Source organism: Gallus gallus, chromosome 28 (genome assembly GCF_016699485.2).
Source record: "Gallus gallus isolate bGalGal1 chromosome 28, bGalGal1.mat.broiler.GRCg7b, whole genome shotgun sequence".
Classification (NCBI taxonomy): domain Eukaryota; kingdom Metazoa; phylum Chordata; class Aves; order Galliformes; family Phasianidae; genus Gallus; species Gallus gallus.
The window spans coordinates 1,108,800-1,121,403 of record NC_052559.1 but is presented as its reverse complement, the minus strand read 5'-3'; the positions used below and the strand labels follow the sequence as shown (position 1 = coordinate 1,121,403).

At 49.3% G+C, this 12,604-nt stretch overlaps 1 protein-coding gene across 7 annotated transcripts in view; it reads left to right on the top strand.

The window, feature by feature from the left end:
• SLC1A6 (solute carrier family 1 (high affinity aspartate/glutamate transporter), member 6) overlaps positions 1–10,754 on the top strand; it is a 28,460-nt gene extending 17,706 nt beyond the window's left edge. For all 7 annotated transcript variants that reach the window (XM_040653611.2, XM_040653610.2, XM_040653612.2 and 4 more), the window contains 7 exons: positions 45–87; positions 1,015–1,355; positions 3,531–3,764; positions 4,678–4,872; positions 5,307–5,441; positions 6,399–6,502; positions 9,107–10,754. In XM_040653611.2, coding sequence (XP_040509545.1) covers positions 45–87; positions 1,015–1,355; positions 3,531–3,764; positions 4,678–4,872; positions 5,307–5,441; positions 6,399–6,502; positions 9,107–9,138 — 1,084 coding nt within the window. In that variant the 3' untranslated portion in view covers positions 9,139–10,754. The remainder of the gene's footprint in view (positions 1–44; positions 88–1,014; positions 1,356–3,530; positions 3,765–4,677; positions 4,873–5,306; positions 5,442–6,398; positions 6,503–9,106) is intronic.
• The last annotated feature ends 1,850 nt before the right edge of the window (positions 10,755–12,604 follow it).

Sequence of the window (12,604 nt, the reverse complement as noted above, 5' to 3'; positions counted from 1 at the left end):
GGAAGTCAGACAGGACAATAACCCTTTCCTTGTTTTATCTGCAGGAATATGTTCCCGCCCAACCTGGTAGAAGCCTGCTTCAAACAGGTATGAGATCCCACCTGACCTATGGCCTCCCTCTGTGCACTGTGCAGCAGAATATATTCCAGACTAATTCTATGAAGGGTGATTGCAGGGATTGCTTTTATATTGCCTTCATGCTTCCCTAATTCCAAGCACTCAAGGAGGCATTGTAGTTGTTAGTCTATATTGTAGCATCCCTCAAGCAAGTGACCATGAGCCTTTATCCTGTGGTTAAATGGTCCTGCGTCAGTCCTGAACTACCAAAGAAAGAAGGAAGAAGTTCATTTCATGTTGGTATCTCTCACTGCAAAGAGAAATGTTGCATGTGGATGAAATAATCTCCTTTTTAGAGCTGTAAAAATCAGAAGATACGGGAGATAACTGCAGTGCAGAGAGGAAATGATAAAGGATTAGATGCAAGTGAACAGCTCTGGGGGATCTGTCTGTTTAGTCCATCAAGTAAAGATAGAGCATCTGACTTGCAAGGTTATAGATACATCCAAAGGAGAGAACAGTCCTATCTTAAGACCAAAGAGTAGATATGGACTTAAAAGTAACAATGACTTAAAATGAAAGCAAGAGTTCAAATGGAGAATTTGGTGCAGATTTCAACATTGGAACAAACTACCTAGGGCAGAATGGAACTCTGTCTTTTAAAATTGAGATTGAAGAAAAAAGGGGGATGTTTTGGCCGTACATGAGTCAGTAGATGGCATCTAGATGAAGTTCTCTAGATGCTCCAGTGCTCTCTTTGGACCTTAGGCTTTGTGAACTTTTCAGCCAAAGCATTAAGGCTGGGAGTTTGAGAACATGCAGGCAAGCATCCCACTGAGGTCAGCGAGAACTTGCAATTCTCTCTGTTCTTTGGGAAGGGATACGACAGCCTGGCATGTTGTCCTGAGCTCCTGAGCAAGGGCCTGGGGGTGCATCTGACAATCTCTGTCATTTCAGTACAAGACGCAGTACAGCACCAGAGTCTTCACCAGAACCGTCCTCCACAGCAGCAACGTCACAGCAAGCGTGGCAGCCACTCAGCTCCCTGTGCCTGAGAACTCCACTGGCATCCTGGAGAATGTCACACATGCCCTGGGGACCATCTCCGAGGTGCTGACCTTTGAAGAAGTCATTCCCATCCCGGGCTCAGCCAATGGGGTGAACGCGCTGGGGCTGGTAGTGTTCTCCATGTGCTTCGGTTTGGTGATCGGCAGCATGAAGCAGAAGGGACGGGCCCTGCGGGAGTTCTTTAACTGCCTCAACGAAGCCATCATGAGGCTGGTGGCCATTATCATCTGGTGAGGAGCACGGCCGGTTGGAGCAGGAGGTCTGCAGGTGCAGTTTCCGCTGACCTGATGAGAAATGGAGTAGCTTTAAGGATGACGTGCATAGGAAAAGTAGATGGGCACAGCTCTCCTTTGGCTCCATCAGGCTGGAGGGAAAAGTCTGGATGGGATATTTGTTCACATTTCATTTCCTGTTGTTCTTTGTTTGTTTGTTTTGTTTTTACCTTAGAAATATCAGGTACACCAGGACTTGCTTTCCCCGAGGCTGCTGGAAACATCCTTGGAAGACCAGAAAGCTGAAGTGGAAGATCTCTTAGCCTTACCAGCAGGGGTAGGGCGTGAGGCTTTCCCACAGAAAGCTTTCCTTCCAGCTGTGTTCCAGGAGCCTGACTTAGCTGAATCACAGTCACTACTACCAGTTTCCTGCCCCTCAGGGCAGCACTCTCGTGCCTTAGCTCTGAAAGCTGAGCTGGGTTGACAGGATCAGCTCCAAGTTACTGCCCTTCAACTGGAGGTCTCCCAGACCCCACCTCCTCCAGATCTCAGCTCCTTGTTGCTTCCTATGCCTACACTACATGGTCCAGACAGGGAAGGCATTGCTGCAAAAAGTCTTCTTAGTAAGCAGGATTTTACCAAATCTTGTTATTTTAAGCTTCTTACCTGTCTGTGGCTCAAGCTCTGAATGGGAGCTTGTGGTAGGAGAGATATGGGACTGGCAGAACACATGGAAATGCCTGATAGGAAAAGGATCTGTCAGCTCCACATCTTCTCCCCCATTCTCAGTCACTCCAGCTTTCTTTCCCTGGTGTCCCAGTGGCAGTCATGTATTGCAGACAAACATCCTAGGCACAGGAGATGGCCTCATCCAGGCAGAGATATGAGGCAAGAGCAATTCTGAGCTCACAGCAGAGCCATGCACTGCCTGGGAACCCCAGCCACTCTGGCATCTTTTCCTCCATCGATGAGCCAGAATCTGGGGCCTTGCTTTCCTAAGGCGAGATAAGAGTTGCTCAAGGGCAAAGGAAGGGAGAGCAGAGTGGAAGAAGAGGACCCTCACACTCTTTATTCTCAGAGGTCATTTGAAACTGCCTCAAAAGGCAGAGTGCTGATGGGTAGGACATTGGTTATGCTCAGGAAATGGCCTGTGCAAATACATTAGGTAATGTTTGAAGACATCCCCAGACTCACCAAAACACTGCTGGTGCAGGAGGCAGGACTGTCCCCCCAGCACACCTTCCTGGAGCCACAGCCTGCAGAGCATCTCCCAGGAGCTGCTTTGTCCTGGGGAGATCTGGTCACTACCTGCAGCCAAGAATGACTTCCAAGAAAAAGGTCAGAGGAAATGAAATATTTGTGAAATCCTTTCCTGAAACTTTTCCAAACCTCCCAGGCTAAGTTGGAGTTTGGCATGTGGACCTCTGAGCTTTGTGCATGAGTTGCATGTGAGCTCCTGAGCTGTAGAGGCCAAGCCCTGAGAGGGGTGGCCACAGAGCTGGGATTTCCTTCGGTCCAATTACTTGTTTATGTTTAGTTCAGTGCCCATGATAATCCCCTTGTCTGTGTTATGGCTTCCTTCCCGTGGAGCCTCTGCTGCTCATGAGATGCACTGTTGGGGGAAAAAGCTACAAGAAATGGGAAGGAGAGCAGCGTGCCTCAAAAAGAGGTTGCACATAAACCACAGCTGCCTTCACAGATTGTTGTGCCAGTCCTCAGCACACCAGCTGTGGGTGCTCTGTATGTTTCTCTTCCCTGCATGAGAACCTCTAAAGATAACAGGGTGTATTGCTAGGCACGCAGGACACTTGCTTTTAGTCCCATTTCCTTCTTACTTCTGTAACTGTGCCTCTTGGTGAAAAAGATCCCCTCAGCCCAAGCTCTGCTAGGAAAGGAAGGGACCGTGAGGGGTCCTTATAACCCCCCCCAGCAATGCCATGAGGAGTGTTGAGGAGAGATATAGGAACCTGGAAGGAGGAAGAAACCTCTACCAGTGCCCAAACTGTGCACACAGCTGGTTTTTGACTCTGAGATCTCTCCACATTGCCAGAAAAGAAACCAGCAATACGGTCTGCCATCCAACACGCTCCTGGTGTGCTGGCTTATGGAGGATGTGCCCAGAAAGCATGCACTGAAGCAGGTACGGCAGTGAGGATATCAGTTCTGAGCACTGTCCATGTGTTTCATCCGCAGGTACGCCCCAGTTGGGATCATGTTTCTAATTGCTGGCAAGATCCTGGAGATGGATGACCTGGCGGTGATGGGGGGCCAGCTGGGGATGTACACCCTCACTGTCATCGTCGGGCTCCTCATTCACGCCCTCTGCATTCTGCCGCTGCTCTACTTCATCGTCACCCACAGGAACCCCTGGGTATTCATTGCAGGGCTTCTGCAGGCCCTCATCACAGCCCTGGGCACCTCCTCAAGGTACAGTGGCTACATCGCCTCGGGGAGAAGTGAGGTTGGAGATGGTGTGGATATTCCAGGGCTGCTGCTCAGTGCTTTGGTTGCCCCCAGTGCGGCACTCAGGTCTCACCATTTCAGGCACTAACAGCATTTTGCACTGGTCCAGACAGCTCATTTCAGAGCAGAAAGATTCCCAGTTCCCTGCCCAGGAGACCTCTTCATGTGCTCCTCTCTACCCATCAGCTCACAACCCGCAGTCCTCACAAACACGGCAGTGACTGTGCTTGCAGCCCTGAAACACTCAGCTCAGGACACGAATCAAACCCTACTGAATCCCAGCATTACTTCCCATGCACACACCTCCACACATAAGTGTTCACACGCATTTGCACACTTCTTTCTTCCAGGTGCACGTGTTGTGTGCAGCTGGTGTCCAGCTGCCAGGAGTGCCCTCAGTGACTCACACAACCAAAGCAATGGACTTTGGGGTGCTGTTGTATCAGTTTCTCCTACACACATTTTCATGCTGAAACACAAAAGATACACTCACATATTCTTTTTTTATGTGCTAAGCTGGGGAGGGGAAAGGACATGAGTTTTTTAAGAGCTGGAAAAGGAGTTTCGGTCTTGAGGCTCCATTCTGCGTGCCCAGAATCCCCCAAATCCCCTTCTTTTGGTGTTACACCAGCACCACCAGCACCACACAGCCCCTGCCCATCCCCCTGAGGAAAGCCGTGTCTGAACGTGCAATGCAGCGTGCACCATACCGAGGAACCCTTGCTTAGACTGTTCTTTCTCCTAGCAGCATCTGGCCTCTGGCTCACATGGCAGGGTGAAAAAGCAGGTGGGTAAGGTGACAACCCAGGCAGCAGTTTGGTCCCCCCGGCGCAGCCAGCACATACCTGATTCGTGGTGTTTTCTACATTCCTTTCAGCTCAGCAACTCTGCCCATCACCTTCAGGTGCCTGGAAGAAAACAACGGTGTGGACAGACGCATCACGAGGTTTGTTCTGCCCGTGGGAGCTACCATTAACATGGATGGCACCGCTCTGTATGAGGCCCTCGCTGCCATCTTCATTGCACAAGTCAACAACTACGAACTCGACTTTGGGCAGATCATCACAATAAGGTGACTTTTGGAAGGGTTTTGGGGTTTTGGGAGGGACCCCATAGCCAGCCCCCGGGTAAGCCTGTTTTGTTGTCTTGCCTGAGGGACTTTCATGTTCCTCTTTTATTTGGAGATATGGGAAGGGAAAGTGAAGCTTCCAGGCATGGAAGCAAATGAGGCTTGGGTGCCATGTCTTTGAGCCCTCTTTGAGACCTTATTGCATGCCCAAGTTGGAGCCACCCCTTGGGCAGAGCTGCTGTGTGTGCTCCCCTATGGATGGTGCCTGGTGGGGGGCATCTGATGCCCCACACATCACCTTCCTTCTCTGTGACCAAGATAGAAGCACTGCCAAGGTGGTTCGTAAATAATGCACTGAGACCCTTCCTGATGATTCTGCAAATGTGACTGCCTGTATTCTTCCTTCTGCTGAGAGCTGTGCTTTGCTTTCCCTCCAGCATCACTGCCACGGCAGCCAGCATCGGTGCTGCAGGCATTCCCCAGGCAGGGCTGGTGACCATGGTCATAGTGCTGACATCGGTGGGGCTGCCAACTGAAGACATTACGCTGATCATCGCTGTGGACTGGTTCCTGTGAGTTCTCTGCTCAGCAGCATGCCCTGCCCCGTGCTCCCTGTGTCTGCACTCCCAGTGTCTCTGCTACAAGGAGGCTCAGTGATCTGTATCAGGAGGCCTTTGCACAGAAGCCCTCTCTGTTCATTCTGGAGTCTTCACCATATACTTCAGTGACCCAATGCATCAGAGTTCACTTACAGATCAGCTTGGTGACCAAGCAGCATATCCTTAGTTTGCTTTATCTTACAAGATAACTATTGGAAATGACCTCCAGATCAACAGGGACAGGTTGTGTCAGTAACACAAAAATTCTCACTGCTGAGAGACAGTGGCTCTGTGCTACCAAACAAGGACAGTGGGATGGGATGGGGTGGGATGGGGTGGGATGGGATGGGATGGGATGGGATGGGATGGGATGGGATGGGATGGGACGGGACGGGACTGGCTGGACAAACCCGAGCATCTAACCAGCCACACATTTCCACTTCTATCCCTTTTAAACTTTGGGACAAGTGATTTCACAGGAGCACCCTCAGGAATGACATTGAAGAATGTTCTGTCTTCTTAAAGAGGAAAATCCTAACTCAGGGATACACCAGCAGTGTTTCCTCTGTTCTTCCGTCTTGTGTATTGCTGGTTTGTAGCCAAAGCAGCCCAAGTCTGCTCCCAGCCACAGCTGAGCAGTGGGAAACAGTCTGGCCCAACACCCCCATTCATGCTGGGAGAGGTGCATTAGGTTAGAACGGGCTAGAAAAGGTCACACCTCCTAAGATACTGAGTTATCTCTTTCTCTTACCCAGAAAGATTGCTTTCAGTGAGGTATGGAAAGTCCTACCTGCTGTTGTAGCTGCTGCAGGGTATTTTGGTTTGCTGGGCTGATGATAGTTTTTCACTATTCAGGTTTATATATCAGGTTTTCTTGAAATGTTCTTCATGCCCTGAGCTGATTTCTAATTTTTCTCTCCAATTTTTCAGGGACCGCCTTAGAACGACCACCAACGTCCTGGGGGACTCTCTGGGTGCTGGCATTGTGGAGCATCTCTCCCGGCAGGAGCTGGATGCGCAGGACTGCGAACTCGGTAATTCTGGGATAGAGGAGAAAGAGCAGCCCTGCCAGCAGGTCTGCCTGCACAGCAACAGCCTCGGGCACCCCAGCAGGGAGACAGCACTGTGAAGTCAGGCAGCATCACACACTCGTGCTGTATAAAGCTGAGACTTGAAGCAGAAGTCTTGGAGGACAGAGAGGAGGACAGAGCAAGACAGACTTTCCAACATCTACACTGTTCTCCTCCCCCACGTGCAGTCTCCCCTGATCCCTTTTATCCCCCAGCTCTTTCCAACTGACTTTAAAGAGGAGAAAATTAAACGGCAAAGAAACTTTTGTTCCATGAAAGCCTGATTTAGTCATTCTTCCTGGAGTTCAAGAGTTAGACCTGAGTAGATAAGGTGCAGTGAATGAGCTGGACCAGGAGCTCCCTCCGTTCTGAGCTGAAGTTGAAGCATAGTAAAGTGATAAGGTGGGTCAGTGACACCCCCACCTGCAGACTGGCACCAGGATATTGGCGTGATGACTATGGCTAATCCTGCAGATGCAGAGTAGCAAAGCCTTCACTTGGTCAGTGGCTTCCCTTCAAGATTTTGGCAGCTTTGAGATCTTTGGTGGGCACCAGCGCTCCACTTCAACTCTTCACTGGCCAGTGATTGTGAAAAACCAGTGTTCTCCTTGTGTACAGTCCCAGCATTTGCACAGTAACACCACCAGCACCTCCTGAAGTCTTCTCACCCCTCTGGCAACCCTTCTGGCTGTGGGTATTGAGGTCTCCTATCTCTCAAAAGAAGATGGAACCACAGAGTAGGGACAGGGCTGTGCTGGTTGGTAGCACAGTGGTCAGAATGGCTCTCCATTCATGGAAGCAGTGAATTATGAAAGTAGCAAACAAACAATGGAATGGATCCACTGTCCAGCCTTTGAACCAGCTCTCCTCTCAGCCAAGCTCTGCCAAACAGTTCACTTCATTTCCTTCTAAAAATCCATTCTCCTCTTAGTGAAAGCAGAAGGGGAGGTGCAAAGCCTAAGAGCAGCATGCCTTCCCGAGCTGCTGGTGCAGCTTGCATGCCAGGGCTGCTCTGTGCCAGCTGTTTCTCAGCTCAGAGGCAGGGACAGAATTACAGAGCTGTCCTGTGCTCTCTGTGCATTAATCACCTTCATCCATGCCACAGTACTGCAGGGAGAATGCTGCTGTCTTGGGCTTTTCTCACACTTAGGGCTTAAACTGTGCTATCAAAGCTGGTCGGACTGTACTTGCAGTATCTGCTGCTAAAACAAGAGAAAAGTGATGGCCTGTTTCTCACTAATTTTTATAAACTTTGGTTTTGGAGTCCAATTTTTGAGGCAAAACTGAGCCCTCCAGGCAGAAGGCTGGAACACGTGGTGTGCAGCACTGTTTGTTAGTCTCCACATTCAAGTAAAGGATTATGGATGTTCTGAACATCCACGCTGCTCCTCGGACAGCCGTTCTGGGAGTATAGCTGCAGTTACGATCACAGGAATGCATCTGGGAATGTCTGAAATGCTGAAAGGCAGCGAAATCCAAAAGCTGAAATCCAGCTGCCCAAAACCTTGGCTGGCCATAATGCTGTTTCTTCTCAGAGATAGAGCAGTTTCTATGGTTTTCAGTATATATTGGGGAAAAAAATCAGCTTTTTATAAAGCTTATGGAAACTTGGACAGGAAAAGACCCCCATAACCCAGGCAGGAGGAGTGCAGACAATCCCAGCAGGCTCTCACTGAGCAATGCTGATCTGCAGGTTGTACGTCCCAATGCATTTTTTCCTCCCTGACACAAACCTCTCCTTGTCACAATGTAAGAACGTTATTTCTCATCCTGACTTAGTGAGTGGGATAAGAAATCATTATCCTCCTCCTCTTCGCATGAATATAATTATAACGTCTGCTCTTCTCCTTTCTAGACTAAACAGAGCCAGTTCTTTCAGTATGCCCTCTCAGGTAATAATGACTCATATTTCCAACCTCTGGACTTTTCCTTCCCTGCTCCACACCTTTCTCCAAGTGGATTAAGGGCAATTGGACAGAACGATCCAACTGAAGATCTATGAGCACAGAGGAAAGAGCATTTCATGCACACTGAGATTTAGACCTTAGCCTCAGCTTAGCACGGATAACAGCACGCTGCTCAGGGGAACTGCTCACACCTGCAACAAATTCAGGTCTGCTCAGTTTGTCTTAAATCCCAGTGAGGTATCCTAGTGAGGTTAGACCTGAACTTTGATGAGATGGCTGTATCTAAAGGCTGGATCTTAACCTAACAGTTCTAAGGTACCCTGTGTTAGCTTGCATCTGCAGTGAGCTAAGACAGCACTGACTTAGCATTGACACAGCTCAGCTGACGTGAGTCCAAACCAGCAGAAAGAACAGACCTTACAAAATCCAACAGTGCATGGTGATTTCACAGCAGCATGACAGCATTGCCTCCACCCCACTGATGATCCACCATAATTCCTACACCATTTTAAGTGGAACTGCTGCCTAGCCAGTAATTTCCAAGCCTGTGTTTGTGCAGTTGATGATTGTTACCTAAATACAGTAATTTCTATTTATCCATATTGAATCACATCTTGCTTTTCTTTTCTTTCTCCTTTTTTTTTTTTTTTTTTTTTTGCAGATTATTTGTCCAACTTCTCAAGAAAGCATTGAATTCTACTCCTGAAGAGACTTTCTGTATATATATATAAAGGGCAAACCAAGGGATGAATTGGAAGAAAAGAAAAGATGGTTGGATTGGACTCTAGCTCCAATGGGAATTAATTCTGGGCAGCCCTACGACATGGGGTTATGCAGAGAGTCAAACTAGTTGATCATGAGTGTCCCTTCTGGCTTTATAATATATGCACGTGCTTTCTGGTTTAGAGGTACTGCAAAAGGTCCTTCTGATTGTTTCCAAAAGCTGTCAGAAAGGATCCTAATGGTAACCTAACAAAACTCAGCAGGACTCTAACCTGTTTTCAGTTGCTGTTAGCAGATATGTAAGCATATCACAAAAGGAGATCTCCATACTGCGTTGCATTGGCATCATCTCAGTCGTTCCCACCAGGCAGCACGCTCCAAGGCTTGCCATGTGATTTCCTGCCTTCAACAAAAGATTAATGGAGCATGAACGAGTAGATGGCTCCTTTTCCAGTCCTGCAAGCCAGTTTGCCGTGGGGAATTTCCGAATTCAGCTGATATTTTTTTGCTCTGGTGTCCACCCATGTTGTGGACCAATTTATGATTGGGGTTATCCATTTGTTTACGATACCCAAACAGTATTGTCAGGAATTTGCTTATGTATATACAAATACATCTATATACAGGTGTGTGTGTGTGTGTGTGTGTGTGTGTAAAAGGGGTGCACGTGCACATGTACATATACACACAATTATTCTGTTGCTGATCTGAGGACAGGCAGTACTGAACCCTCTCTCTATGAGGTTGCATACTTAATTCTGACACCCAGTTTGATTTGTAAAACGATTCCCACCTCCAAAACAACAGAGGCTGTTCTACATTGCAGTAACAACTCTTCTAAAGCAAGGTTTATTTGGAAGGAGTGTGCTAATTGTGAGCTGTAGCTGCTCCCAGTGTGTATACCCCAAGGTCTCGAGTCCCCACACTGCCCAGCTTTGCAAGGAGGCACGCTTTCAAGAGCTCAGCCAGGAATACAGAAGTGTTTGTACTCCTTCCAAGCCCAAACTCTGACCTCGTACCAACTCAGCCTTCGGAACTGCGCAACTGAAAGTACTAAATCATTTTATCAGCTCTCTTTTTAAGTTATCAGCTGTTCGGGAGCGTATGCGGTCTTTTCTTTACTGTAGTGCTGCTGCTTCTAGTTGCAGAAACACAGCAAGTTTCTTCTCTTGGCAAATAATTTATTCCTGATGATTGGGTGGGCAACGTTTGGGCTGAAACGGGGAGCCGCCTCAATGCGTGCGCCCATGAGGAGCTCTTGGATCAGGGCACATCCCTTCGAAGGGAATTGTAAGAGAGAAAATACATAGAATATGGATATCCACACATCAGGCCGTGGATCGCATTCATTACGTGGTGTGTGCAGGTCGTTTCAGAAGCCAGATCTGCCCATGAAATCTGGAATGATGAAATTTGCTCTCCCCGGGGATGAAGGTGGTAACTGGAAATCACTGCTGCAGTGTTGTTGTCGCATTCGGGCAGTTTGACTGTGTTAATTCCCAAGGCCTTTCTTTCCATGCTGTGAGTTTCAATGTCAATAAAGATAGTTTGCATATTTGAAAAATAAAGGGAATCTTTTTCCACGATGCTCCTATGTGATCTTTTCCCCCCCCCTGCTCTTTTCCCTCAGACCATGACCCTGTGAAGTCAGGGATGCCACGTTCAGCATCGTGTGTTGCACGGCCTTATCTCCGTGCCTCTGTGCCATGGGTCAAGTGCTAAATTCAGATTTTCACAAGGTCTTTCCCCAGAGCTTTTCCTTTGATGCTGTCTTCTGCATATAATCAGCTATGGCACAGCAGCACGGGGCTGGCTTACTTGCTGCGTATGCTGTGCATAGCACATAGGCACAGAACTTCTGCCTGGGAAATCAACCCAAAGGTTTCTGGAGCTTAACAAAAATGAATTTATATTTCTCTCTGAAATGCTGCATTAGTGGCACAGAAATTGAGCAACGCGTAGCTCCTTCTCCCCTTGAGAACCCTTCTCATCTTTCTGCTCCGTAAGGAGCTCCAACATCTCCAGCTCAAATGGAAGAAGAAGGTTTATGGAATGTGGGAAAGGGGTCTGGTCACGGGGGAGGAATATAAGAGCACTGTCAGGGCACGCAGGGATGGCACAAGGAGGGCCAGGGCCCACTTGGAATTACGTCTGGCAGGAGAGGTCACGGCAAAGAAAGGCTTTTGTAAGTACTCCATAGCAAAAGGAAGGCTGGGAAAATGTGTGCCTGCTGCCAAACGAGGTGGGTGCCGTGGTCATGGGGGACACAGCGGGGGTGGGGCTGCTGAACACCTCTGCTTCAGTCTTTATTGCTAAGGCTGCCCCTCGAGAATCCCAGGCCCTGGAGATAAGAGAGAGTCTGGGGAATGGAAGGCTTCCCTGTGGTCAAGGAGGATCTCATCAGAGATCATCTGGGCAAACTCAACGCACAGAAATCCACGGGCCCAGATGGTCTCTGATCAGATCCTCCTCGACCTGTGTGCGCTGTGGGAGCCAACAGAAGGGACCACCAAACCACTCCACATCATCTATCACAGGTCATGGAGAACAGGAGAGGTGCCCGAGGGCTGCAGGATGGGCAGTGTCTCTCCAGTGTCCAGAAAGGGCACGAAGGAGCATCTGGGAAAGTCCAGGCCAGTCAGCCTCGCTGCCACCCTCGGAAAGTGGTACAGAAATCACTCCAGATGTGACTCCAGGAAAACAGAAGAGAAGGAGTCATCAACATGGATTTGCCAAGGGGAAATCACACACAAGGAAGCCGGCTGCCTCCCGTGATGCTGTGACCAGCTGGTAGATGAGGGGAGAGCAGTGGGTGTTGTGTGCACTGACTTCAGGACATCCGACATGATCTCCCACAGCATCCTCGTAGTAAAGCTTGGGAAGTTTGGGGGGGGGGGCGGGCAGTGAGGTGGGCTGAGAACTGGAAGATAGGCAGAGCTGTGATGGAGGGATGGAGCACACCGTCAGCAGGTCTGCCGATGGCACAAGGCTGGGAGGAGCAGGTGACGCCACAGAAGGCCGTGCTGCCATTCAGAGAGAGCTGGGCAGGAGGGAGAGGGGCACAGAGGGGCCTGATGAGGTTTAACGACAGCGAGAGCAGAGTCCTGTGCCTGGGGAGGAGTGAGCACGTGTGTCAGGAGGCTCCGGGGAGCTCAGTGTGGCCTTCCAATACCTGAAGGGAGCGTATAAACAGGAGGGGGAACGGCTCTTTATGAGGGTGAACAGTCATGGGACAAGGGGGGATGGTCTTAAAATGGGACACGGGAGGGTTAGGTTGGATATGAGGAGGAAGTTCTTCACCCAGAGGGTGGTGACGCACTGAACAGGTTGCCCAAGGAGGCTGTGGATGCCCCATCCCTGCAGGCATTCAAGGCCAGGCTGGATGTGGCTCTGGGCAGCCTGGGCTGCTGGTTGGTGACCCTGCACATAGCAGGGG